Source organism: Oryzias melastigma, linkage group LG8, assembly GCF_002922805.2.
Source record: "Oryzias melastigma strain HK-1 linkage group LG8, ASM292280v2, whole genome shotgun sequence".
NCBI classification, from domain to species: Eukaryota; Metazoa; Chordata; class Actinopteri; order Beloniformes; family Adrianichthyidae; genus Oryzias; species Oryzias melastigma.
Window position 1 is genome coordinate 14,907,109 of NC_050519.1, and position 27,440 is coordinate 14,934,548.

At 38.4% G+C, this 27,440-nt stretch overlaps 4 protein-coding genes across 8 annotated transcripts; 3 read left to right on the plus strand and 1 right to left on the minus strand.

The window, feature by feature from the left end:
• Positions 1-162: 162 nt before the first annotated feature.
• On the plus strand, positions 163-3,473 carry natd1. The gene is made up of 3 exons (XM_024272558.2): positions 163-389; positions 1,719-1,837; positions 1,925-3,473. The coding sequence occupies exons 1-3, from the start codon at positions 209-211 to the stop codon at positions 2,039-2,041; spliced, it is 417 nt and encodes a 138-aa protein (XP_024128326.1). The 5' UTR covers positions 163-208; the 3' UTR covers positions 2,042-3,473.
• Positions 3,474-3,912: 439 nt separating this feature from the next.
• Positions 3,913-6,652, plus strand: tmem11 (transmembrane protein 11). Of its 2 annotated transcripts, none has more exons than XM_024272722.2 (2): positions 3,913-4,054; positions 5,668-6,652. In XM_024272722.2, the coding sequence occupies exon 2, from the start codon at positions 5,675-5,677 to the stop codon at positions 6,182-6,184; it is 510 nt and encodes a 169-aa protein (XP_024128490.1). In that variant the 5' UTR covers positions 3,913-4,054; positions 5,668-5,674; the 3' UTR covers positions 6,185-6,652. The 2 variants fall into 2 exon arrangements, with proteins under 2 accessions (XP_024128490.1, XP_024128489.1); XM_024272721.2 differs by lacking the exon at positions 3,913-4,054 and adding an exon at positions 4,359-4,490.
• dhrs7b (dehydrogenase/reductase (SDR family) member 7B) lies at positions 6,293-11,084 on the plus strand. The gene is made up of 7 exons (XM_024271868.1): positions 6,293-6,307; positions 9,244-9,409; positions 9,531-9,649; positions 9,823-10,033; positions 10,115-10,207; positions 10,299-10,451; positions 10,786-11,084. Exons 1-7 carry the CDS (start codon positions 6,293-6,295, stop codon positions 10,983-10,985), a joined length of 957 nt encoding a protein of 318 aa, XP_024127636.1. The 3' UTR covers positions 10,986-11,084.
• Positions 11,085-11,982: 898 nt separating this feature from the next.
• Positions 11,983-27,088, minus strand: cramp1 (cramped chromatin regulator homolog 1). Of its 4 annotated transcripts, XR_002919275.2 has the most exons (21): positions 25,591-25,777; positions 24,844-25,220; positions 23,136-23,338; positions 22,897-23,050; positions 22,563-22,646; positions 22,437-22,485; positions 21,510-21,595; positions 20,960-21,083; positions 20,078-20,159; positions 19,095-19,976; positions 18,480-18,657; positions 18,182-18,357; positions 18,036-18,110; positions 17,884-17,965; positions 17,102-17,212; positions 16,845-16,999; positions 16,004-16,190; positions 15,482-15,649; positions 14,124-14,269; positions 13,427-13,719; positions 11,983-13,314 (listed from the first exon to the last, which is right to left on the minus strand). XR_002919275.2 is itself a non-coding variant. In XM_024272319.2 (20 exons), exons 2-20 carry the CDS (start codon positions 25,217-25,219, stop codon positions 13,606-13,608), a joined length of 3,432 nt encoding a protein of 1,143 aa, XP_024128087.1. In that variant the 5' UTR covers position 25,220; positions 26,955-27,088; the 3' UTR covers positions 11,984-13,605. The 4 variants fall into 4 exon arrangements, 3 of the variants coding, with proteins under 3 accessions (XP_024128087.1, XP_024128086.1, XP_024128084.1); XM_024272319.2 differs by lacking the exon at positions 25,591-25,777 and adding an exon at positions 26,955-27,088 and having other exon boundaries at positions 11,984-13,719; XM_024272318.2 differs by having other exon boundaries at positions 11,984-13,719; positions 23,136-23,332.
• Positions 27,089-27,440: the final 352 nt, after the last annotated feature.

The window sequence follows — 27,440 nt, forward strand, 5'->3', positions numbered from 1 at the left end:
TAACTTTTAAAAATATAAATGTAACGTGATATTTTACATCTATAGTTGTCATAAATACTGGTAATTAAAACGATATAGTTTTATGTGATGAATTCACTTTTATCTAATTTTATTGAACACATTTCTGGTTGTATGCTAATTTGTAGTCTGTGACGTACGTGGAGCTGATTGGCTACTCCCCACGTGACCTCACAGCTGATAGTGCTGGATGAAGTGTTTTGCTTCTGTCCGTTCATCATCGTCTCATGTAGCCATTTCTGGGTATCAGCCCCGTAGAGTAGCTGCAACGCCTCCAACAATGGCCCAAGCGCACGCCTTTGACGCCAGCAGCTCACAGATCCAGGTGGAGCACGACAAAAAGCGCCGGCAGTTCGTCATAAGGCTCAACGGTGAGTCCCGAATGTAAACATTAGCATGCTGGCTAGCCTGAGGTCGGCTTGGAAGGTTAGCTTTGTCTGCTGCTAACATCGCTGGCTGTCGTTACCTTGTGGGGAACTCCAGCTGCCATTTCGGGCACAGCTGCGTTTGTTCGCTGCGACTCCTTTTAATTTATGTCAAAAATATAATTTATATAAAAATGTCAATTCAAAGCTGTTTTCATTCCTCTTTGACTTGATAACTTCAGTCACTTTATTTAAAAGATGCCTATAATTCCTCCAATCTTATAAAGAGAGTTATTTCTTTAACAACCTATTACTCTTCCAATGCATTGTGAGCTATACTTTGAATTAATTTAAGTTTTTAGGATTTACAATGATTTTTGTTTTTATTTTTCAGCTTAAAATTGTGTATTATTTTTATTTAATCAGTGTTTATATCACACAAAGTTCCCATCAGCTTACAAAACTCTACGATATCACAAAGTAAATTGTGAAAAGCTATTTATATGATAAATGATGATCGTTATAAGCCCTTATTTGACTGTTGAGTAATACAATCTTCCTGTTTGTGTATCTTTGTTGACTAAACTTTGCCTTTAGCTTCAGCTTTCAGTATAAAGCTACGAAGAGTTAGTCTGGTATGTGAGACACTGTAACTTACATGACCTTTAAAGTCCCATTCCGATAATTTTTTAATCTATCCTAAAAGCGTTCCAAGTGGTCTGTTAATTATGATTTAGTCATGTTTAGCCAAAACAAAAGAAAAACTGTAGTTTTCAAGGACATTGTTTCTGCAGAGTGGCAGTAAATCATCAGAAATTTGCCTCTGAGTTGTGGCGTAAGTCCACCCTCTAGCTTACAGCCCCTCATACCACCAACCCAACATTAGCAGTTCAACAAAAAGGATGAGGAATATTCGGAGCAATCCAGTCATACAGTTTTGACCCAGGTCCCAGCTCAGATGAGGCAAACGTAGATATACTTAGAGTAGAGTAGAGCAGGGAGCTTGTGGCTTCCCGTAGTGGCTTCTACATCACACATGCAAGCTTTTTCCAACTGGATTTTGCGTCTGCTCTAAATCCGCAATGATTTAAATAAATTGTCCGAAATGCAAAAATAAAAAAAATCTTTACACATTTCCTCCATAATAAAAATGCTACAAAAACACCAAAAACTAAATTTTTCAACGGATTGAGTCTTTTAAAGGATCTTAAATACCAATTCTGTGTTGTTCTACCTGTTTTTTGGGTTATGACTGTCTCTTTGTAAGATAAGGTCAAGAGGTCAAACCTCTCCTAGCAAACACCAGAAAGACGCAGCTTTTGTCTAATTTCTCAGGATCCCATGATCGTGCAGTTCTTCTGTACGAGTATGTTGGGAAGAAAACGGTGGACTTGCAGCACACAGAAGTTCCAGATGCTTATCGGGGGAGAGGCATTGCCAAGCATCTAGCCAAGGTAAAATATATACATGAATTCAAGAAGAATATTTCTGAAGGAAAACGTACTTTCTGATTGATGATTCTGGCTTTTGCGTAATGGCAGGCAGCTATGGATTTTGTAGTAGAAGAGGACCTGAAGGCTCACCTGACCTGCTGGTACATTCAGAAATATGTCAAAGAAAACCCTCAGCCTCAGTACTTTGAACACATCTACCAATGACCCCACACAGCTCTGAGAAAGGGATCGAGACAGAGACTCGTGGGAGGGAGAAATACTGTGACGGCGTGCCGTGGAGCCGCAGGACAAAAATTCAACACACCACCTCCTAAGTGTGAACATTTCATTGAGGAAATCCAGAGACAAAGCCATCTGAATGATCTCACGCTGCAGTGAGGGTTGATCGTCCCGTCAAAGGGTCACTGACATCCTTCACAAAGGGAGGGGGACTCCAGGAGAGGAGGAGCTCCGTTTGGTCTTGTCGTTGCGGCGCAACTGAAGGGTGGTGCCTGAATCTTCCAGGGTTTACCCCCAAAGCTGACTTGAAACAAGTGAGAACAGATCTGATAGGACTTGTTTTTTTTTGTCTTTCCTTGGAACTATATACATTTCGTATTCTTGTTTGGTATGGGTAGAATGGCAACAATTGGTGCTCCATTCAAATTTAGATTGTATTGACCTTTAAATTAGGCCCTATATGTTGTATCTCATTTTCCCCTCCTCTAGATATTATATCTTTTAAGTTTTGGGGGCGGGTTGTGCTTAAATATTATCGAAGGAATTCCACCATGAAACTGCAGCCATTTAATGTTTTTCTTTGTCATCGATTGCCTACATTTGGTAAGTTACATGTTTTAAATAAATTCAATTTTAAAAATGTAAACATTTTCAAAGCCTAATTTGGTTCAGTCTTTTATTTTTTTTCCACTGTAGAAGAATGTTGACATTTGCAAATTGATTTTTGGGTTGACAAAGGTGCAGGGATTTGTAAACCACAGAGAAAAACAAAGGACATCCTATCAATTTCTCCTTGTTTTATTTTAAATGTCTGTTTATTGCTCATCCTGTCATTTCAGTGTATGCTGGCTCAAACCAGAAGCACACTCTTGAGCTGAGGGCATTTCCGTTCTATGATGTGATGATTATGACTTTTTTCTTTCAGTGACATTTCATTTGGTTACTGCAACTGAACTGTCTTTTCAGGTGATTCATTTGCCACTGACATTAAACGAGTTCAACATTTGACAAAAAGGCTTATTGAGGTGAAAGTATTTTTGTCTTTTGTAGATGTTTTGCTGTTGACAATCTTGTATGTTGAGTAAAAAAAAAAATGTTAAAAAACCTCAGGCCACTTAACACGCCTTGGCATGGCAGATTAAACTGCTGTGATGGCTGATCTCCAACTGCAATAAGAAGTCCCTTGTAAAAGTTCGAACAAGCGCCTAAAGCTAGCCAGAAAGACTTTTTTTTTCTTCTTGGTTGTGTGCTTATATTTGATTGCTTTATTCAAAGAAAACCATGCCTGATGTGAATTCTCAAGCAGGGAACTTTGGATTTGTTAAAAAGGTTCACATTCTTGTTACACAGTTTTATACTTGATATACTTTTCTCTGTACTTATTTTAAATACATAAATAAAGATAACATTCGTCAAATTTTGTGGAAGTGTGAAATTCCAAATAAACCGAGTGTATAAGTTAGCTTTACTCTTGAATCAAAAGTGTTTACCGTATTTTAGAAAACGTATGAAAAAGATGGCAAGCTACAACTGGAATGCAAAATAAAATTTTCTTTATCCGTGTAGCCCATTTACCTAAAAAATATTATATTTTACCAGTCTGGATTCCTCATTTTTTAATACTCTGATCATCTTTATTTTTTTCTGTTATAGCAATACTCTTTATGATAAAAAATAATGTTACAGTTTATTAAATTAAATACGTCATAACCATGTATGGTAGCAATCATATACTGTTTTCGCTGAAAACCCTTTGTTAAAGTGGACTAACTTGTATTATTTAGGAACATGAACGTACTAATTGTTCATTTATCAAAAAACGCGTAATGTTTACAAAAAAAAGGTCTTAGTTTTGTGTTTAGAAATGACGCATGCGTTATACACTACCAGGCTGTAACATTATTGTTCCTAGCACCGCGTCGGTCTGTCCAGAGGGCGTCAGGTTACAGCAAGGAGGGAGCTCGCATCGCCGCACCGACGAACAGAGGCACAATATGGGTAAGTCTGCAAAAATAGGAACACTAGACGCCGTAACATTTAAAATATGATAAAGGCAAGACATCGTAAACCTGCTTGTATCGTTTTATTCACAATTTTATTTAAACATAACCGCTTTTTATTTTTAACGATTATTACAAATGAACTAAACTTGCTTTTTTAATTTTATTTTATAAAATAAAAGAAAACTATTAAAATGTGACCTGACCTCCCCAATTTCAATATGCTGTTACAAAATATGCACAGCATAGACGCATTCGATATAGCATCATGGGAGATGTAGTTCAATTGGAAAGGTTTGTATCAAACTTCAACCTAAATACACACTCCAATATCCAGAATGCATTTCGCTATCAAACGTCAAACGAAATCACAGTTGCATCTCCAACATGGCGTCGCTCGGAAGGAGGCGCGGTGTCCCAATAAGCAGGGAGAGGTCAGTTACTCCACATTTTAACGTTTAAGCAACATTATTTTGGTGGGATACGTCTCTTTGTCGATGTCACGGTGTACGAGTTCACCAAAGTGCACGCTGGTCAGATTTTTAAATCAAACGACAGTGAATGAAGTTGTAATTTCAACCCCATGGTTAGCTCACGTTAGCTGGCTAACGTGAACCCTTAGCTAACGCGAAGGGAAACAAACCAGATGCTCATGTGATGTTTTGATTACTTTTAAGCCAATCGCTTAGCTTTGAGAAAAGCTACAGATAACTAAAAAATGACACGAACACATGTGTTATTGTATTAACGTTCGTGCTCCACAGAAATGTAGGTCAAAGGCAATTTTGTGCTGTCGACCTGCTCTGAAATGAAAACGATCTTGAACTGTTGCTGGTCTGTCTGTCAACTTTACACCGCGCCATCGAGTTAGCTCCTGCTCTGGTACACCACCATGCTACTATGCTAAAAACTTAAACTATTGTCATTAAAACAAAACTCTTGCTACTTCTCGATTACTTTAATGACAGTTGTATTGATTTACGAGGGTCAACGAAAATGATCCACTCACTAACATATACAATTTTATATTTACTGATTGTTCACTTTGCAGAGTATAAAAATAAAAAATATGAGAAATTCCACTAGATAACTCAATTTAAATCCTGTTACATTTATTTTTCTTAATCAAATTGCTATACGATCAAAAGAGACAAAATATGCGTTTAGTGGCACAATCTGCATAGATGTACACACGTTTTTTTTTTTAATTATGTGCAATTATAATAGGACAAGTTTTTGAATAGAACTGTGGTTGGGTTTGTAGTTGATACTCATAAAAGTTCAAGTTGTTTAAAATGAGAGCAATGGAGTACATTTTTATCTAATTACCTGGCAAACAAAATGTCACAATTTAATGCTCCTCATCTGCTGAAGTTCTGTACATTCCATTCTTTTGAAGACTTTTAACTACAATTTATGACCTGAAGGATCCCAAATTGTAGATAAAAGACAATTTGACTTAAGATGAAAGTAATAGTTTCCCAAGATCCTTAAAATATGATCATGTGTTGGTAAAATATCAAACACAACTCTAAATGTTTTTTTTTTCAATTCACCCAAAATGTTGCTTGACATTCATGGTTATTCACTTTTTCTCCCTTTTGTGCACAGGGGAGTAATGGCGGCGTCGGATTGCTACATAGTGCATGAGATCTACAATGGGGAGAATGCACAGGACCAGTTTGAGTACGAGCTTGAGCAAGCACTGGAGGCCCAGTATAAATACATTGTTATTGAGCCCACACGGATCGGAGATGAGACAGCCCGTTGGATTACGGTGGGAAACTGTCTGCACAAGACGGCAGTGTTATCAGGCGCTGCATGCCTCCTGACACCGCTTTCACTGCCTGTTGAATACTCGCGGTATGTGGCGTTGCCTGCCGGCGCCCTCAGCGTGGCGTGTGCTGCCCTCTACGGGATATCGTGGCAGTTTGATCCTTGCTGCAAATACCAGGTGGAATACGACAGCCAAAAACTTTCGCGGCTGCCCCTGCACACTTTGACCTCCTCTACTCCAGTGGTGTTGGTACGCAGGGATGACGTCCACAGAAAGAGACTCCATAATACGATAGCACTGGCTGCCCTGGCATATTGTGCCAAGAAGATCTATGAACTCTATGCAGTATGAGTGCACTGAAGAAGATTTACGAACCAACAAAAAAAGGAGAAAAACTAATTAGATAAATAAACCAGAAGCAACCCCACCCCCCCCTTCACTGTAAGAAAAATGGAAGTGATGACGGGAGCAGAGGTTTGCTCCTCTGGAATTGGTTTTTCCAACATTGATCAGAGGGATATAGTTAAACTAGAAGGAACTATTATTTTCCTGCCTTATATTTCTTTACTTCCGTGTTAACAGCAGCACACTTCTCTCCATAGTGCTCTTTCTTTGCTCTCCACCGGTATCCCTGACACACACTGAACTCTTGCAGAAGGATATAGCAGCATTTCCTCTCATATGAAGTTGAAATGGGACTGACATGTTTTTTTGTGTGTGTGTCACACTTCCACCCCTTTTCCTTGTAGTTTTACTGTACCCCTTTCTTGCTGATCACTACATGACAGTTTCATTAAACATTAGGATATTTCAAACTCAGTTTTCTGTATTTTTTACTTTTCACTAAACAGATCTATGGTCTCTGGAGAAGTGCTAACAACTCATTATTTTTAATCCTGGCTTGCTTAAATAGAAAGTCAGACACCAGGGGGGTAGGTTGTCACACAGCCTTTGACTCCTCTAAAATATTGCTATGCATCAACAATATCAAAACCAATTGAAAGCCTGTTTATTGATTTATTTATATACGACTGTGGAATCGCCACATTTCTGTCAATCGATAATGAGAGGAAACCATTAAAGGAAAAGTGCTGGCATAACAAGAGAATTTGAATGTATGAAGAATAAAGTAGACCCCACGCATGACTTGAGGACTTGGGGTGAAGAACTGTTCATCAGATTTTAATCTAAAAATAAAAATATATATTTTATCACAGAATGTTGACATTCCGTAGGGAAGCATATATATAAGCATCATTTGTATTTTCCCCCTTATATTTCAGATCTAATCCTTGTGGATGAAGAATATTAAGATACAACACTTGCTGATTCCTTAAATTAAACGAGGAGAGTAAAATATGGTATTTTGTTAGCAATGTTAGCTTGTAGTGTTTTGCTTTGTTACAACGAACTGTGAGAAAGTTTAATGTTTGCAATTTCTGTTCAAATCAATTAAACATTTTTAATCTCATCAAATGACTTGATTACTTAGATTAAAAATTAAATACAATTACTTTTACTCTGTTAGCTAAACAGTTTAGCTTGATCACACCAAGTGAGCAGATCGACCTCTCAAATGTTTGTTTTTAAGTCAAATAAATACGTCTTAGTGTTTCAATTATGTTTTCATTGTATTCTTTAGTATTGCATTGGATATGTGTGCGCTAGGAAAGATGGCTTTTAGGGGATAATTCTGTAATCGCGCGTCTGTTTAACTTTTAGTATTATAACTACGACTCCCATGAGCCTTTGCTGTCCTCGTGCCCTCCTTCACCAGCCAGTCACCACTAACTGAAGATGCTAGTCGAGAAACTTTAGAGGTTGGGTTCTATTCGGGTTTTTTAGGACAGCCTAATCCAGACTGATCATCTTTTTTTAATCGACAACATTCTTCACGAAAGGTAAACTGTCAGATTATCTTTGTAAGAGTTTATTTGTTTACTTCCTGTTTGCTGAAGGTTCCTTTTTTGGGAAAATGTAGGTGCAAGCTAATGATAGCGTTAGCATCTTTGAGCATGTCAAACGAACAGCCTCAGTCATGTTTATTGTTATTCAAGGCTACAATGTAAAACATTTTAAGATAAATTGTTTTCTTTATAGCATCCTCCGTTTGTTAGCATTTAATGTCAAACACATTTATTGATTTTAATCGTGAATTAATCATCGCCGCACAGCCCAAAACAAAATTAAGTAATATAATAGATTTGGTACTGATGTGGAAAAAGTATCTTTAAAACATATTAATGCCAAAACGAAATATGTTATTTGTATTGACTCGACTTAATGAATTTAATGTACAAATAGTGAAGATTTGAAAACTTTCTCTATAATCAGACTTTGGTTTATGTAGCTACCAAAACATTCTCAGAATATTTTCCATATGTCAACATTTGGCTTTGCATTCTTATCAAACTAAACAAATATCAGATGTTTTTCTATATTTCTTCTGAAGAAAAGTGACATAAAGGGGGGGGGGGACTTAACATATCACCATTGGTGAATCAATTGAGGTGACAAAAATGCTTCAAAAACCAAATGTAAACTGACTCAAATGCATTTTCATTTTAGTCAATCAAGTGATCCAAATCAATTAGCGCCCCCCCCCCCCTTTATTTTTTAACATTTTGTATTATTCCACGCTGAGTGAAAACACAAATGCACTAAGGCATCAGATCTGACTAGACTTGTGCATGTGAAAAAAAAATCCTCCTTAATGTAGTTTTTTTTGTTATTATTAGTTGAAATTTTGTACCTATATGTACAATTTGTCAAACTTTGAGTGACAGACAACGAGAATTTAGTTGCAAAATGATTGATGCATCTATTTATTGCAATAATATTTTACTTAAATTAAGATTTTTTTTTTAAACAAGTTTCATTGAAAGGTGTAATTTCTGCATCAGAAATGGTAACAGGTTTATATCGAATGTCAAAAAAAAGATTTGAATTTGTTATGAATTATGTTATTCTTAACATTTTTATAATGCTGAGAATTGATAAGAAATATGTTGTGTGTTATGATTATAAAAAAATGACAGTCATTTCCATAAAGATGTTTCGGTGTCATTCAGGGGCTTCTGTGAACAGCTTTTGTATCCTGAGTGGAAATTAAAAAAACTGTGTTGTTTTTTTTTTTTTTCTTAAATATTGATGACAGCTTTTCGATATTCTCATTGCTGCCTTGTACACATAAATAGATATTTGCAAATAAAAGTCAAAAATACAGTTTGGGTAAACTGTAAGAAGGTGTCAATTTTTAAATTTGCAATAAATCTAAAAAGACTGAGTTTTGTTTCTCAAGGTTTAAACTTTGGATATAAATACATAAATGTATCGTTTCTAATATCTTATTTGGAAAAGTGTTGAAGATTGTAGTAAAATGTCCTTTTTGTTTTATTCAGGAAGGATAGTGTCTGTTGGAAACGGAGCGTGTCATGGGGGGAGGAACACTTCCCCTGGTTTTGACCGGTTTAGGAGTCTTGCTCCTGTACCGGATCCTGACCCGCCTCAGGTCAAGAGGTTCTGTTCAGGGTGTGGTTGTCGTCATCACGGGGGCCAGCTCCGGACTTGGAAAAGGTCAGCCTCACATTTAAGGTTTTTTTTATGGTACTGTTTGGTTGGGTCTTATTTTTGAAGGAAAACAGAGGGATAAATTATCACATTTTACGTCTTTAAAAATGTTTTTTTTTTACTGTAGAGTGCGCTAAAGTGTTTCACGCTGCTGGTGCCCGGCTTGTTCTGTGTGGAAGAGATGCAGGTCGCCTTCAGCAGGTGGTGCAGGAGCTTACAGCAAGTACCTCTGCAAAAGAGAAGCAGGCATGGATATACTTACAAACATGCACAAATATTTAATAATGCTCTTTTTACTTTCTTCATCATTTCATTCAATTTACTAGTTCCTACCTTATTTTTTTTAATTGCCTCCCAAATAAAAAAAGTGAAATTAGTTTAAGATGGACAATAAATGCTTTTTGTTTATTTTCTGACAGGTTTTTCCCCCCAGCACTGTTGTCTTTGACCTGGCTAAGACAGACACTATAGGAAAAGCTGCTGAGGAAATTCTCAAATGTTATGGACATGTGGATGTTCTTATCAATAATGCTGGAATTAGTTACCGTGGCAACATACTGGACACCCACATTTCTGTTCAAAGAGAAGTTATGGAAACAAATTACTTTGGACCCATTTCACTTACCCAAGGTTTGTAAAATAAAATTGTATTTTTTTTTCAGAATTACAATAATTTTGAAATTTTAAATAATTTAATACTTGTTATCGCAGCCCTGCTGCCCTCCATGGTTCACCGACGGAGTGGTCACATCGTCGTCATCAGCAGTGTGCAGGGAAAGATAGCAATTCCTTACAGATCTGCTTGTAAGTTTTCTGTTCATGACACTATCAGAAAGCTGTTGTGTAAAACACTTACTGTAATCTTATGAAAAATGTTTTTTTTTTCGACGATTAGATGCAGCCTCTAAGCATGCAACCCAGGCCTTCTTCGACTGTTTACGGGCAGAGATGGAGCAGTATGGGATCCCAGTGACGGTCATCAGCCCTGGGTACATCCAAACCAACCTGTCAGTCAATGCCGTCACCGGAGACGGCTCCAAATATGGAGGTAAGCAATGGGTAACTTAATGAAGCCCTTTTTTTAAATTATAGGAGAATTGCATCAATATGTTTTACTCAATAAAAAACTAGTTTTGTCACTAAGAAACAAGGAAAAAGGTTTCAATTTATTAAATTCATCATAAAACAAATACAATTTGAAAAATACACAAGTGTTGGTACTATTCTGCTGTTTTTATCAGGTTTGACCCCAATCTTGAGTAAAAATGTTCTGAAAAGTCTACCCAAAACCTGTTTTCCGTCCTTCATATTATTAAATATGTTTCGATTTTGTGCATCCCTCATCAAAACCTTCTTATTAATACGAGGCTTGATGCTTTCAGTTTTGGACAAAACGACGGCGGCTGGTCAGAAACCGAAGGACGTGGCTCACGCTGTTCTAGAGGCCGTCTGTCAGAGAAGCAGTGACGTCCTCCTGGCTGGACCTCTGCCTTCATTGGCCGTCTACCTGCGCACCCTGTGGCCCGCGCTGTTCTTCAAACTCATGTCGTCACGAGCTCGCAAAGAGCAAAAAGTGAAGTGAAAACCACTGCCAAACATGCAGTTATATACTGTATAAACACTGAATGTTGCGTAAATAAAAACCAGTGAGCGATCAATAAATATATTTTTTTAAACATTGTGATTTTTTAGTTTCTAACAAAATGATGGGCTACAGAACAGAATGCTGCTAAAGAAGTTTGAAAATCAAGATTTTTAGGAAGAATTTTTATTGAATTTCTTCATTTAAAACTGATAAAATTAAAATAAAAACATCATGAACAGAAGTATAGCAAAATATGACCCTATGTAAAGTTCAGAAAGGGTTTTAAAAGAAGTTTGACAACTTATTGAGTCCAAGCCCTTCTTTCAATTCAGTCCAAATGTAAACTTATGCAAATAGCTCTTTTTAAATGACAAACACACTGAAAACAATAAATAATAGTAAAAAATATATATACAGTATAAAGTAAAAAAAGGCAATCTTGGTGAGTCCCTTACATCTATTTAGTGTATCACCTTTTATACTGTAATTACTATGAGTTTTATTTATTGACAATTTTTCAGACACTTATGGAGAATTATTTTAAATTCAATATTTTTAACTTTTAAGAGCTGAGTTTGTTCAATTTCAAAAATATTCATAGTTTTGACCTAATCTTTGCTTTATTTTTGTATTTATAAATTTTTAGTTCATCTCTTTGTTTTAAACCATAAAAATGTTCAATCTCAACTATTGAGGTAAAAAAATGACTACATTCATTAGTTGGAATTGAGTTTTTTGGAATGTTTCAGGTATGTTGTGGAATAGTTAATATAATGAAAAATAAATGTTTATTTAAAAAAAAAGGCAGGGGTTGTACCAAATAAGTTGTTGCCACCAATAACAATGTGAGGTCAATTAATTAATAGAGCAAATAGTCAAAACTGCTCTAGACTACTAAGGGTTAAGCAGCATTTATCTTATTTTAGCACTTTATCTTATTTAAAACAATAAAAATAAATCCATCTTTACAAGTAAATAAGAAGCAAACAAGACAAACGGGTTTAAATCTATCTTTATACACAGAATAAAAACACCTTTTACAAACTGAAAACTTCAAATTGGTTTTCCTTTTTAAATGTCACCTTAATATTAAGTTAAACAGAAAGCACTTTATCCGAAATGTTAACAATAAATAGTCCAAATAACAATGTACATTATGTTACACAAGCGCAGTTAATATTGGAATTGCCATTTGTGCAAAAGAAAAACACAAATTTGACAGATTTCAACCAAACCTGCTATTTTGAATCCTAGTTTAGACACTAGAGTGACATTATGAAGCTTTTCCAGATGTTTTTTCTGTACACAAATGAATAAATCATCTCTAGATTGTTCATTAAAAAGCCTCAAAAAAGGTCCTGAAGGAAAGCGATTTGTTCAAAAATGTTTGGAATGATGCCAAGCACTCGTACAGATCACGATCCCATGGAACAAATATCACATTGATTCTGCTAATTCAACATTTGAATGCACCAAGTCTGGACTTCACAGTATTACGATTAAATACCTTTATGGATGAATTTACCTTCAGTCTCAATAACAAGAGTGACATCATGTAAACCAAGAATTTACATGTTTAGAAGCCAATCATGCTGATTTTAGTGTTCAAAGTTGTTCTGAACGTAAATGATTTCAAAAGTTTAAGACTCAATTTAAGCTGAACATTAATTATTTATGGCTTTAGTGTTTGATTTAAATACATTCTTCTTACTTTTGGTGAAGATTAAACTGAGTGTTAAACTACTGCTTTTAATTCAAATTTTGTTCAATTATATATAAAAGGTCCTTAAAAAGATTTAAAAATTATAACTTTTTTTTTTAATCAGCATGTTTTACTGTAATTTAAACACAAATTGCAACTTTTGTGACGATGCTACACAAGGAAGTAAAAGTTTGATGACGTCAGAAACTGAAATGTGGATGAAAAGTTTCTTTTTAAAAATAAATATTCTGTTTCTACAGCTAATAGAACAAAAAAAAATAAACCTGGAATTTTTTTAAGCACCAAAATAATAAAGATTCAAACTGCAGAAAAATCTAATTAGTGATAAATACAAGCTGCCTTTGCATACGAGGCTGAATGGAACGCAACCAACATCCAAAAGTGCCTGTTTAAAACAAAAACCAGTTCGACCTGAATTCATGAGATGAAGAGCACAGGAAAATAGAAAGGTGGGGGGGACAACGGACCGACACCACTTCTGTAGCCTCCTCACATTCATTGCAGGAGGTTTGATGAGGCCACCGGGTCAAGATTGGACTTGAACGCTTGGCTGGATGTGGTCACACGGACACAACAACGGAGAGCCGGACGAGACGCGACAAACTGGAGGAGAGATTTGTTCAATTATGGCGTAGTCTTTTCCTGTACATGAGGTTGTGTTTTGTAAACGCATATATATTTATTCTCTAAAGTGTTTTTAAAGGGCATGTTTTACCTTGAAGAACAGTTCAGTGACTCTAACTTGCTTCAAACAAACGGTCAGGGTTCACTGTAATTATTGCACTTTTACAAACAGGGTGGCGATGGCTTTCGGGAGGTTTCTTCACGGTCGTCTAACGCCAAAGAGGAGACCCCACTCTCCTCCAGATGGCTCGATGGAGCCAGTTCTCCTCCTCACGGAGGTGGGATGGAGGGCTCAGTCACTGCCAGCTCCTGAGCCAAGTCATTGAAGCGAGCGATGTAGTCCACGCTGCTCTCGCTCATCATGCAGGCAAGCTGAGAGTCCATCTGCAGTGGAAGAGACACAAACAGCTTCTTTTGTTTGATCCATGGAAATGTTTTCACACTTATTCAAATCCAAAAAGAAATATAAATGGCTATATTTTAATGCAATAAACTATATTTTCCCCAGATAAAGTTGAAGTTAAAAAAAAGTAAATTATAATTAAAGCAAATTATTTGTTGACTGTTTTGATAGTCGATTAGTCGAGTAGTCGTGGCAGCCCTACTGAGCTGGTGCAAACACCATGACTTCATTAACTTCATGTCAATCCAGCTGCTTTTAATAGATTTTTAATATTTTTTTCACAAATTCTTTATTGGTTTTAACTTATCTCGTTAGAATCTCATGTTTTCCAACATTTATTTACCAAAAAAATAAATAAAAGAAGAATGTAGGAGAACCGACTAACCTCTGCCACATCCGGAAGGCCACGGGATTGAAAGGAGTCATGGGAGTTGCAGTCTAGGAGGCTGGGACCAAGCAGAGCTGTGCCGCTGGAGGGGCCAGAGGGGGCCAGGGTGGTCCTCTTACTTTTATCAGGAGACACCATGCTAGCTATGAGGGTTGAAAAAAAAAAAAATATAAGGCTGAACAAGGATGGCCCTACATAGAGAACCTCAGGTCACTATTGTGTCAAAGCTGAGTCAGTATGATGACACATTAACACTAAAACACGAACAAGGATGTGTAAATTAGTGTCCAGCTGCTGCATAAAGTTTTAAGATTGCGTATTTTAAAAATAAATCTTATAATGTGTGTTCTTCAAAGGTGTGCTTCATTGGTTGTTAAGTTTTTTATAAGGATGTGTATGTAATGAAAAACGGATCAGTTCATAAGACTAAACCTTTTTATATATTGATTTATATTCATATAAATGTGCAGGCTGTTGGAGATTAGGGCTGCCACAATTAGTCGACTAATCGACTATTAAAATAGTCAACAATTAATTTATTCGTTGATTTGTCGTTATTTTATATTATATGGAGTAGGAGTGTTGTAAAGTTGATGTATAATGGCATTCTGCTTGCTTTTCTGGGCTATTTTGGCATTTATTAAGGTTTTTTAAACTATTTTGGAGTTTAGCTAATATTTCAGCTACATGCTAGCTGTTTCTGCTAATGTAGGACAATGTAGCTAATGTAGCTTTTTTTTTTTTTTTTTAGATTTTTAGGCTGTTTTGGAGTTAGGCTAATATTTACACACAAGCTGTTTTAGCTAATTTAGGCTTTTTTTCAAAATTTTTAGGTGTATGTTGAAGTTTAGCTATTTTTTAAAGCTACATGCTAGCTGTTTTTCTTTTTTTAAGGCTAATTTGGCAATTAACTAATATTTTAGCTAGCTATCAGCTTCAGCGATTTCAGCTATCAATTTCAGCATCTTCAGTGGCCAAATTCAGCTTACAGAATTCACACTAGCATTATCGCAGGTAATGCTACATATCTATTTTGTAGTTGGTTTAAAGCCAATGATGGTTAAGATTTGTGCTTTACATCCAGTTTGCTCATGACCCGATTAGTCGACTAACCGAAAAAAATAATCAGTGATTAGTCGACTATTAAAATAATCATTTGTGGAAGCCCTATTGGAGATGCAGAAAGACAGCAGCACATGTACAGAGGAGTGGAAGTATCATGAAAGACGAATAGATTTTTGTTTGAGCGTGGTGAGTTTACTGGCTGATTTTACAGCTATATAAAGGAGGGGATTCATCAAATCCCTGGAAAAAAATTGTTGTTATAAAAATAAAATCAGAACAAAGGAACTTACAAAGAAGACAACCCAATGTGGAGTCACTAGAGTCACTTGGGTACCACTGGGGGTCGTGGCTTGGCGAGGGAATCCAGCCTCTGGATGGGCTGACGGAGGGAGAGGAGGATAACAGTTTGGAGTGGTCACCGTTACCCAGCTTGGCTGGAGAGAGCGCAGCCTCCTCTCCTGCAGAAAAAATCCCAAATGTCACTTTACACACAACTTCAGGTAGATGTTTGGTTTGTTGCACATCAAACTTTTTCTTAAAGAAGCCAAACAGCTAATTTTCCCATCTGATTTGTCACTTTTTTATTTAACAATCCAACACAAAGAAATTAATCAAACTGATTGAAATTTGTGTCCTAGGATAGATTTTTAAGGAATTTAGCAAAAACTAACAACGAAATTAAAACTTGATTACATTTTGCTTTCAATTACAGAGATTTTTCGATGCATTTCTGTCAGAAAAAACACAGCTGATATATTCACTTTGAACTGGGAAGGTTCAATAAACACAATGAAAAGGAGGAACCTGCTCACCATAGTGTGTGGAGTTGATGGCAAGCTCGATGATGGAGTCACTGATTTGTGTCTGAGGTTCTCCTGGCGCGAGAGCTTCTTCTGGAGGTCCGGGCAGAGAGATGTCGAGAAGCGAGGCAACGCTGGGCGGAGACAGAAGCGAGTCTCTGCCTCCGCTTACTCCAGGAGATGGAGGAGGTTGACCATTCTGGAGAAACAACATTCTTATCAGCGGCAAACTCAATGTGAAACAAAAACAGAACAAAAGCCAGCACAAGATGACAGGCAAAAGACGATGGAGCTCTGTAATGTTCATCATAAATACACTTCAACTGCAAGAGACATAATATAAAAAAATATGTAGAAAAAAATCCTATTGTATGACTTCTAAAAATGTATTTGTTTAATGGTGCAGAAAATAGTATTTGGTCAACAATAAAAGCTCATCTCAATACTATGTAATGTAACCTTGGTTGTCAGTGCCAGAGGTCAAAGGATTCCTGAAGGTTTTCACACACTGGCTGCCGTTTTGGTCCATTCCTCCATGCAGATCTTCTCAAGAGCTGTGATGTTTTGAAGCTATTGCTGGCCAACTTTCTACTCCCTCTATAGATTCTCTATTGGATTGAGGTCCAGAGACTGACTTGATCTCTCCAGAACCTTGAAATACTTTTTACGTAGCCATGCCTCCATTGCCCGGGTGATGTGTTTAGAATCATCATCATGCCAGAAGAATCTCAATGATCTCAAGTTTTTTTGCTCAAAATCTCACCATACACGCTTCATTCATGATTTTGTTAATATGTATCACTCATGTGTCCCTTTACAGAAAAAATGCTTCATGTGTGTCTGCAGTCCTGACCTCTGAAACACTTGGCTGAAGGAGGTGGGTGTCTGGTTCAGCTTCAGCAATGGGTGGTGTTGTGAGCAAAGCACCATCAACAGTGGAAGAATCCAGTTCTGGACAGGGACTGCCGGGGATGATGCCTGCAGACTTAGCTGCCAGGTCGATGGCACCTGAACGAGCAATCACACAAAAGATTTGTCGTATCTGTACAATAATTACATTATTGGTGACTGAAAAGTATTGGTGGACAAGGAAAAAAAAACAGTCCATACTGGAGAGCTCGCTGGATGCTGCAGAACTAGATGACGCGGGTGAGGTTTTCGTCACGGGGGGGCGAGTGGAAGGAGCCAAGCGAGTATTGATTGGTCGAAAAGAACCCGTCCCTAAAGAGAGGAAACAGGGAGGGAAAATGAGATAGAAAATTTGCTTGGAAACATGAAAAATCATATTTAGAAACAAAATATAGTAAACTTTTAACAAGAATTTTGCAATTTTATTTGAGGAACAATCCTTAAGTCCGTCCATTCTGATCATCTTTAGATCTATCTTAAAAGTGTTCCCAGTGGTTTTAAAATTATGATTATGCTGTTTTTAGTCAAAAAATCAGTTTCTGCAGAAGTTCATTAGAAATTCACCTTGGAGAAACTCTTAACTGTTTTTGTAGAGCAACCCCGACCCTACTTCCTGACACCCATCTGTCTACGTCCTCTCCCGCTAGCTTTCAGCCCCTCACAACCCCAATCTAACAATACAGGTGCAACAAAAATGGCGAGCAATATTGGAGCTATTCAGCTGTGCAGTTTTGAGCCAGTTGACAAAAATGTACATGGATCTGGCTGTCTGCAAGGGGATGCATCAGGAAGGATCTGCTCCTGATTCACAACAATCTGAATGACAAAATACTGAAGCTTAATTTTCTTAAAATAAGCCACAAAAAGATGATAAAAATACCATTTTCATCAGAGTGGGTCTATAGAAACTAAAAATAATGCTGTATTTAACGTTCTGATTTCAGTCTGAAAACCTATTTCACTGAAAGATTTTGCAGCAGTACCTGTTGCGGAGGAGTTTGAAAGGATGGAGAAGGAGCAGACGTGTTGAGGGGTGTCTCCTGTCGTCCTGGGCAGCAGCGTTCTCTGCAAAGAAAATGCTTCATTCAATAAAGCTTTGCACCCAAACTTTGATGGCATTCACTCTGCTTCTCACCTGAACTACAAGGGGTTTCCGGAGTTGTCTGTTCCTGGGTTTCCTCTGCCGATAAAGGAAAAGGTCTGACTGCATCTGCAGGAAGAAGTTCCAGGTTAACCTTTTTTTAACAAACCACTCGGCTTCGAGTCTCCACGGAGACTTACACTTATGGAATCCAGCTGCTGTCTGAAGGCAAGCTGGGCTTCCTTGTTGGGGGAGAACATTCGGTTGTAGCGGGAGCTGTTGGGAGGTAGTGTGGTGGGTACTGCAAACACGCCGCCTTCTGCATCGCTGCCTGCATTTGGCGCCCCAAGCAGGGAGCGAGGAAGGTTACGGCCACCTGAGGAGACACATATTCTATTTTAATCACTAAAATTCAGTTTTGAGTTTGGGAAAAAAAACAAATGAGTCATGATGAATGACTAAGCAACTCCAGAGAGTGCAAAAGATGGTTGAAAATACCTGAGGCACCAGTGTTTGGGGAGTGTATCTTGGCCACTCGGACGGAGTTCTGCTGTCGGCTGCAGTTGGGGCTGCGGACGCCTGCGATGGGGCCTTTTCCTGGGGGAGTAATTGATTGGTTTTGCTCTTCCTGATGGCTCTTAAGGGGCGATGTGGCTGTGGAGCAAACTTCAGGAGCCTATAAAGCAACATAAGTAGAGCACACCGCTCATAAATCCATCAGTGCTATTAATAAATGGGATAAAAATGCAAGAATGTGAGATCAGCAATGAAAGCTAGAGCATAAAGACTTCTTTTTTTAATTTTATGGATTTATGACAAGTAAAACATTGTTAGCCCTTCAATAATTATAACCCAGAAGTATAAATCCACTCTGGAAGATGATTAAAAAAATGCATAAGTTAGTAAATCTTAACATAATGATACATAAAAACACATTTAATGTGCAGGCTAAGATTATGTTTGGGCTTCTGCAGGTCTTTATTACACATTTAGTGTAGCAGTAGTTTAAATGTAACGTTTTGATGCTTTATAAATTTAAAAACCTCAAAGTGAACAAATTAATAATGCATAAAAACAGGGTTTGTTTGTAAGACAAAACGAGTGTTTTCCTACCACAGGTTTAGGATTGACCTCGGTTTGAACCAGCTTCAGCAGGCAGCGTAAAACCCGGTTTGTTCTGTTGGGTCTGGGCGGTACCGAGGACTGTGCGTCTTCTTGGTTGCTGGAGGGAGCGACCACATGCTGCCACTCGTACTCCAGCTGCAGCTTCCCCGGTTTCCCGAACATCAGGTAGAGCTCGGCCAGGGTGACGTCCGTGTCGCGGGCGCTCCAGCCCTCCTCTCTGATCTGCTCGACGGTCCGCTCCTTTGTTGGTGGAGCGGAGCTCTGGGACGCAGCCTCCTCTGAGCCGCCCGCAGCAGGTTTGGCTGGGAGGGTCTGTGCAGCTTCTGGAGAGGAGGTGGTGGCGTTTGGCTCCTCTTTGCATGGATCGTTGGAGATTTCTGCAACGCCACACGACCCCTCTGTGCTTTTGTTCGCCGATAAGCCCCCATTGAGCTCTGTGGTCTCAGGTGATCCTGTTCCCTCTTCTGGAAAAACCCCCATCTGCTGAAGTTTCTTCTCGTCCACTTTTCCAGTACTGTCCGGTGACTGATCAGTGTTAGGGGCTTCAGTCCGACGACTATCAGCCGTGGAGGGACCACCAGCGTTTGTGCTCCCTCTTCCAGATTTGCTGCTCCCTCTTGGCGCTGCTGTGTGAATGCCTAAAATCTGAGCCGCCGGCAGTTCCTTAGCGTTGGGTCGGTTCTTGCCGGTCTCCAGCCAATGCACAGTACAAGAGGCTTTGGAGTGAACCACCCGGGCCACACCAGGAAGCGTAGTCAAGGTGCTGTTCTCGGACGGGAAAAGACAGAGCTCCTCCTGCGGACCCTTGTTGGGGGAGACCGCGCTGGACTGGCTGCCCTCCAGAGCTTCTCTCTCCTTCAGACTGTTGAGCTGAAGCGTTGGTTTTAAGGACAAAAACGGATGCACTTTTAATAAAATATGCCAAAAGTTTAGGTAAAAAAATGCCAAAAAATATATATTTTCGAGGATACAATTCTCTGGTCTTGGTAAGCCCACTTCTGTTTCAGGTACTCGATGAGGCTGGAGACTTTCCTGTGAAGTTCCACCACCATCCTGGGTTAAAACAACAACAAAAGCTTTACTTAGAAACAGTTTATGTATTTGAGTTAAAAAAAATGATATTGCTATTAACCCTAGAACACTTTCACTATAAAAAGTTACCCAATCACTTTTGACAGTTATTTTTTACCTGATATAATATACCCCATAAAAAGTATCTGACATAAAAAATAGATCAAAATATGACAACGCATGATAAATTAGAGTAGTTTTATTTTATTTTCACTTTTGTATATGTAACAAAATGGAAAATAAAAACATAGGAAGATCCCAAAAATATGCTCAAAAATGACTGAAAATTTTGGAATTTGAGAACAAAAAAATTCCTGGAAAAAAAAATAATACTGGAGATTTGGCCTTAGGCCCATCCATTCCTGGCACATATGAGACTTTATTCAAGGACCCATGACACTCAGAAAAATGCAACTTAGTGCAAATTGTGCAAATACTTTTGCTTGGGGGAAAATATATGTATATAGAGCAAAAAATATAATTGAGCTCTTATTTAAACTATTTTAATGAAACTAAAAATGTGTTTTTTTTTTTACTTTTTATATAAAAAAACTCTCAAAAGCTATTGAAACTAAACCTTAATTTCCTTAAAAAATAGTAGTTACTTCAAAACATTTAAAAGTTTGTTTAGCTTCACACTTTAATTTCATCTCCCATGATTAAAAAGTTAAATCTTTAAATTAAGCTATGCTTTTAAATGTATCCACTATTATAAAAGGGGAAACATATAAATAATAAAAAGCAATACATATTAGAAACAATGCTGTTAATGTATGTCTGACCTGAGGCGGGGATTGTGGGCGAGAGTCTGAACTCGGGCCCAGGAGTAATTACTGCGAGGCTGGAGCTCCACCGCCACCTTCAGGGGTAGACGCACTGGCTTCTGGTCCTCCTCATCACTCACTCCTGCAGCCAGATGGAAGCCCAAGAAGTTAAGGTGAGACTCCCAAATCAGAGACAGGATCTCATGTTTTTAAGAAGCAGGGAATTTAGGTTTTTAGCTTTAAGAATCAAAAGTGTGTGCAATACAACTTTCCCTTGCTCCCAATCTGCTGACATAGAAGTGTACCAGCTCTACAACAGAGTATGCATTGTAAGAAAGAGGTTTCCAGTGTCACATTTGAGAAGATTTTTTTCATTCGCTTCGTTTCTTCTTTGGCCCTTAAGAGTGACCAATGAGAGAAAATGACCCTCCATCACCTTACTCAATCTGCTTTCAGATTTGCAGCCGAAAAGTCACTAACCCACAGATGTTGTGTGTCACCGTTCATGTGTTTTTGTTTTTTTCCCACTTAAGTTTTGAGACGGCATCCTTGACGCCAACATGCTCACCGTCCGGATCGCAAAGTTTCTTCAGGGCTCGGCACATGGGTGCTTTTATCCGCAGGTTCCTCCCTTTGGAGCGCACTGTTGTTGCCCTGGTAACAAACAGGAAATAGCATTGAAAATGATAACAAGAGAGCAATGTTAAAAAAAGACGACGATGCAGTGACGTCGCAGTGATGCAGTTCTTAGAATGGAGGTCTATTCATTGATAACATTTGGAAGTGGTTTGGGTTGATCAGCTGAAAAGAAAAAAATGACAGGAAAATATGTAGCTTATGTTAGAAGGAAACCATGAATATTGGAGAGGATCCAAGTTTGCACGAGACAAAATATGGATCAAAAAGTGCAGTAACTAGAAGACAATGCAGCTACACTTCTGTCTGTGTAGGTTTTTGTCTAAACAACTAAATGAACAGAACGCATCAGGAACAATCAGAAGCTCCTGCTTTAGGACGACCAGTTTCCTGTAGATCCAAATGAGGAAGAAGGTTCAAATGGTTTAATTCATTATATTAGAAGATGTGGGGAATATTGTTGACTTCATGGGAAAAAAAAAGATTTTAAAGTTTGTAGCACTCTGATTTCTTCAGAAAATGTATGTTTCTAAAATACATTTAATAATATATTTAATAATATTTTAAACACTTTGATAAAAAAAGGAAGTAGCAAACGAATTAACATTAAACTACTTATTGACAGAACAAATAAAAGGTCAAATATGTATTGCCACAATTATACCCAAAACTTCAAAAGAAAAAAAATAAAATAAAATAAAATAACTTTTAAGTGTGAAATCATTTAGAAAAATGGAAAAATATGTTATATCTGCTTAATCAACTTGATTTAATTTAAATCACAGGGATCATTTTTTTGTTGTTGCAAATTCTAACTTCAAATCCAAATTAAAAATCTGATTTTAATCTCTAAACTTACCCCTGCTGGATGAGTTCATTCAGCTTCGCCACATTCTTATCATCCATCACTGTCAAAAACACACAAAAAAAAGATGCTTACAACGCTTAAATGACAACAAACATGTCGCTGCAGCCTTTCACTTACATCCACCGACTTTTTTGCGGAGCTCGGCATAGCAGATTAGGCCGTACAGTTCTTGTGAGGATTTCTTCAGGACGCGGTTGTATACTGGGGAGGGAGCAGGAGAAAAGTGGTGTGAGTCAGAACTCAAACCAGGAGCGTGCTACGTGAAGATAACATGTGCAAAACACAGACAGCTTGAAGCAGGGAAATGGGTTCAAGCTTATCAGCAAAAAAAGTCTGTGACATATGTTTAGAAATAGAAAAGTGTGTGAAACAAGTGGATATTTATAGCAATCACAATATTGGTGCTCTGAGTCGCAACTGTTTTTACAGACATAGTGAATAGATGTTTTACCGTTGGCAAAGTCGATGTGTTTGGAGATTTTGTGCCAGGTGCGGTAGTAGAAGTGGCGGACCTGCTCTTTGTTCTTCACCATGTTGGCAGGCTTGCCTCTTTTTTTGTACTTCATTGCGATGTTATTCTGGATCGCCTCGAAATCTTTTCCATGCTGAGCAGCAGAGTGATGGAGAGGATGCAGAGATCACAACAGGGGAACTTTTTTTCATTTGTTTGCACATCAGATGGATTTTTACCTCGTAGAGCCCCTCGAAGAAGCTATTTTTGTCCTCTGCGCTCCACGATTCCCACTGTCGACGGGCTCTCTTCTGGTTACCAGCCTGCTCGTCTTTATCAGTGGACCCCTGACCCTTGGATGCCTTGGACACTCCTCCTGTGGAGCCAGCCACAGGCCCCGACTGTCCGACACCGCCATGGGAAGAAGAGCCATTCTCTGCTCCCGTGTTGCACAGAAAAAAACGTAAAGCATTAAATGCATCAACACAAACTAAAGCCTGTGCAGCGTTACATAAACAGCCTTTTAGGACATAAAGGAGCGTTTTTTCCCCTCCCTAAGTGTGCTCAGGCACACGGGCATCAGCCTAGATGCAACTCTACAAAAATAGGTACGCACCGAAATAGCATCATATTAAAACAAGTAGGGCTTTCTTGGTCAAGCTGTCAAAGAGTGGGCAGTCTAAATATATATTTCCCGAAGCACTCACTTTCCCGTTTGCCAGCAGTCTTTTAAAAAAGGTTTGCATGATGTTGTATCCACAAACTGGGAGCATTTGCCAAATGAACAAATCATTCATTTACAGAGACGCAAATGAGGCGGGGGAAAAAAATGTAACCTGGCTGCAAGAACGCACTGAAACTTTTGCTTTTTGTGTCACAATCAAATCTGATGTCTTTATGTCTTGGGAGATAAAATCAAACCCCAAAAGAGGGTGGGGTGTCATTAGGATGCAATTTGAGTTTAAGTTGGAATAAAGGAGAGGCAACAAATTCTGAGAATTACATGAAGCAGCTCTACTTTTCCTTCAAACCTGATAAAACTTCAATGGTAGCAAATATTTATATTAAAAACCCACTGATGAATTTTGTGTTTCGATGTGTTCTTATAGATTTTTTCTGTTAATAATGATACATATATTTAAAAAAAATAAGCCTAAAATTGCATTTTTGAGTTTTTCTTTATTCAAATTGCTGCGAATCACAAAAAGAAAAAGCAGTTGGAAAAAGCTTGTAGTTGTGATATAGAAACTACAACAGGCAGCCCACAATTTCCCCGCTCCGACTAGATCCAAGTACACCTTTGTTTTCCTGCTGGTGTCTGGCTCAAAACTGTACAGCTGGATAGCTCCAAAATTGCTCGCCAATTTTGTTGCACCTGTAATGTTAGGCTGGGCGTGTGAGAGGCTGTAAGCTAGTGGGAGAGAGTGTGAACAGATGGGTGACGGGAAATGGGGGTGGACTTGTTTACAGCTCAGAGGCAAATTTCTAATGGACTTCTGCCAGACTGTCAAGCTTTTGAATTTGGCTAAAAATCACAGATAAAAGTATCTAAAATTGTCCAATAACTGCACTTTGATTTAAAAATAATCAGTTATTAGTTCATGAAAACAGAAAGAAATACATAGATTTTATGGTCTTTTTTCCCAGGATGCAATTGCAAAAAGCTGCAGTTTTTTTTCTGAAATGTTAGAGAAAATAAAATGAATAGCTTCCATTTTTTAAAGCACGTTCTGGCTTCTCCCCCTTTTCAGTTTTGTGCAGGAAACAGAGGAGGTGTTGCAAAACTTTAGTTGTAAATGCCAGAAGTGTTGCCTCCCTGTGAGGTCTGGAGGGACTGGACAACAACAACAAAACAAACATCATGAGTCTCAGCTGAATCGCAAAGATGTGTGTACATGTATAAGTGGGTGATGGAGGGATTCGAACCCCCGGATCACCCCAAAGTACCTTTCGATTTTGCCCCGCCATGTCCATTGATCGTCGCGCTGATTGAATCCTTCCGTATCCGTTTGCTCGGAGGTCTAACGCTGGATCGTAGAAAATGATGCTGGTCGTGACACGGAGGGGCGGGTTCGGACGGGGTCGGCGGCTGCTGGTTCGAGCCTAACCCGGTCCGGTTCGGTGGGGAGGCAGGGAGGACGTGGGCTGAACCGGAGCCGAGACCCGTGGCTGATGGATTAAGAATTTCCACTCGGTCGTCTCCCTTTGTACTCCGCTCCTCGCTCGCCTGCTCTCCGCTCTCCTCCTCGTCGCAACCGTCGGGCTTTCTGGACGGATTCCTCTTCCCATCGATACCGATCCCCTCCCTGGATCCCGGTGTCATGCTGCCAAAACACATTCGCAGATAATTGTCCCATTAGGAGGCAGGCAGTGTGGAAAATGAACTTCTAAAGACGACGTTCACTGTCTCTCAACATGGCCGCCGCTGTTTGTTTCAAATCCCCTCTTCAGTCCCGTCAAAACAACACCAAATATATACATTTATCCCCATTGAATCAATTAAAATCAACTACAAGTCATGCCGAGAAGCTGGAGAAGAGGTTTTATAAAGTGTCTCTTGGCAATAGCGGCCAGTAATTTCAACTAAATTCAAATGCGAGCGCTTTTCAGTTTAGCGCCCTGCAGAAACGACAACGAGAGCCCATCGCTGCATTCGACCTCTAAATAAAGTGTTTCTTTCCCATGTCATTTTACCAATTTTCACGCTTTTCGGCAGTAGGTGACGTCTTCTTTCTCTTCACCATGAGTCCTGTCAGTTCGGTGGGTGATAAGCGATCAAATGGAGCATAATAAAGCCGAAAGCGAGCCCGCTCCGCTGGCTGTCCTCTCTCCTCGCTGCTGCCTCGACTGAGCTGAACTCTGCGCAGTTCAACCGTTTTCTATCAATTACAATCTTACTCAATGCGTCTTTATAACAACAAAATCACTGACTAAAACGCGAAACAAAAGGCGGAAATAACATATTTAGGGCTCAGAATAATCGTTTAATACTCGAATGAAGGAGGTGTCAGTTGCGCTCCTTTGATTTGTTAACTTTCAATAGTTTTAATAAACCCGACTCCACGTCACCAACATTACCAACAGAAATTATCTCATCTTAATAATTTTTTTCCCAATCCATTTCAAGCTAAAATATTTCTGGAAAAAAAAAACTTTCATTTCTCCTCAAAACTTAACTACTAATAAATTTGTTGAACCAGTGTGTAAAAGAGACATTTAGAACTGGATTGAAATTAGCTTTGAATTACAGCTATATTAACTATTACCACCACGAATTTTATTGTGAGATATTTTCCACAGTAAACAGTATATAAGTTACTGTCCAGGAGCAGGACATTTCAAAGTAAAGGCACTAAGAATAGGAATAACAAACTTTAACAACATGTACAAATAATCATTAATAAACCAAAAATGCCAAGAAATAAGACACTTTTTAAGTAATACAAAACACTCAACTAAAACCTAAACTGCGTCATCATGATGTGGTTAACATTAAAGAAGTCAAAATACTAAAGAAAACACCCGTTATAGCCTTGAAAAGCCCCAAACTAATAATCTTGAACTTTAAATGTAAACTGAAACACGTGTCGACCCATTAATAATAGTTAAAAACTTTATTTAAGAGACTCACAAAACCCCTTTTTAAAAATACCAAAGTATAATTAACACAAACGTATTTACTTCTTAACTTTAAATGTTTACATCCAAGTTTTTGTAAGTTCTGAAGCATCATCCTGGCTCTGGTCGCACACACTCCCGGGCTAGTGACATAATTATCGTCTTTAAAAATATATATTTAATAAGAAAAGTCTTAAATTTGTTGATTCACACATTTTATATTTCTACTTTTATGATTATTTTCACGAAAAAAAAGCTGCCTCTTTACACCCAACGTAGTACCTAGCAAGACTGTTGTCTTGTCAGTTAGCTAACATTAACGCGCCGACCCAAATAAAAAGCTCCGCGTGGCAAAATGTTTAAAAGACATAACTATTATTTACTACATATGTCAAAACGGTATGTGTTATTCACACGCCCCGTGAATAAGAAAGATTTACCTGAAGCTGAAGTCTCTTATTTCCAGTCGAGAAAGCGGCTAGCATTGCTAAAGAACAGCAGCCTTCTACTCACTACCCGATGACAGTTCCTGCAGATCGATCGTCCACGAGTTAAGACACGCCCACTACTACTCAAAAACAAAGGGAATGATTGGTCCAAATGATTAAAAGGCGGGACTTAACGTTTGACTGACAGGAAACTACACGAATTGGTGATGAAAGCGGGACCAGAACGGACCAATTGATATTTTCTTCCTGTCTTGCCCGGAAGATTTTTCCAATAAATCTTTGGAAGCGTCAAAACCTGTTTGTGTTTCTCATGATGACTTTGTTCACGAAAAACTTAATATTTAAAAGAATTTTGTATTGTGGAGGGGATCGTTTGTTCATTCGGCTTCGCCCAAAAATGACTGACAACCTGGAGATCCAATCAGAAGGAACAATGTTGATGATGTGTTCAAATGCTGCACGGGCGTATCCCGTGAA

What these genes read in the sequence shown, in the direction of transcription:
- dhrs7b (XM_024271868.1), top strand. An exon ending in CCTCTGCAAAAGAGAAGCAG is followed by an intron (nt 9,650 to 9,822) that starts GCATGGATATAC and finishes ATTTTCTGACAG; the next exon opens with GTTTTTCCCCCCAGCACTGT. An exon ending in ACCCATTTCACTTACCCAAG is followed by an intron (nt 10,034 to 10,114) that starts GTTTGTAAAATA and finishes TTGTTATCGCAG; the next exon opens with CCCTGCTGCCCTCCATGGTT.
- cramp1 (XM_024272316.2), bottom strand. Translation starts at nt 25,640, where the DNA reads ATGGTGAAGAGAAAGAAGACGTCACCTACTGCCGAAAAGCGTGAAAAT. An exon ending in AGCAGCTGGATTCCATAAGT is followed by an intron (nt 18,111 to 18,181) that starts GTAAGTCTCCGT and finishes TTCTTCCTGCAG; the next exon opens with ATGCAGTCAGACCTTTTCCT. An exon ending in TTCAGCCAAGTGTTTCAGAG is followed by an intron (nt 16,191 to 16,844) that starts GTCAGGACTGCA and finishes TTGTTTCTCCAG; the next exon opens with AATGGTCAACCTCCTCCATC.
- tmem11 (XM_024272721.2), top strand. Translation starts at nt 4,444, where the DNA reads ATGGCGTCGCTCGGAAGGAGGCGCGGTGTCCCAATAAGCAGGGAGAG. An exon ending in GTCCCAATAAGCAGGGAGAG is followed by an intron (nt 4,491 to 5,667) that starts GTCAGTTACTCC and finishes TTTTGTGCACAG; the next exon opens with GGGAGTAATGGCGGCGTCGG.
- natd1 (XM_024272558.2), top strand. Translation starts at nt 209, where the DNA reads ATGAAGTGTTTTGCTTCTGTCCGTTCATCATCGTCTCATGTAGCCATT. An exon ending in GTTCGTCATAAGGCTCAACG is followed by an intron (nt 390 to 1,718) that starts GTGAGTCCCGAA and finishes CTAATTTCTCAG; the next exon opens with GATCCCATGATCGTGCAGTT. An exon ending in TTGCCAAGCATCTAGCCAAG is followed by an intron (nt 1,838 to 1,924) that starts GTAAAATATATA and finishes GCGTAATGGCAG; the next exon opens with GCAGCTATGGATTTTGTAGT.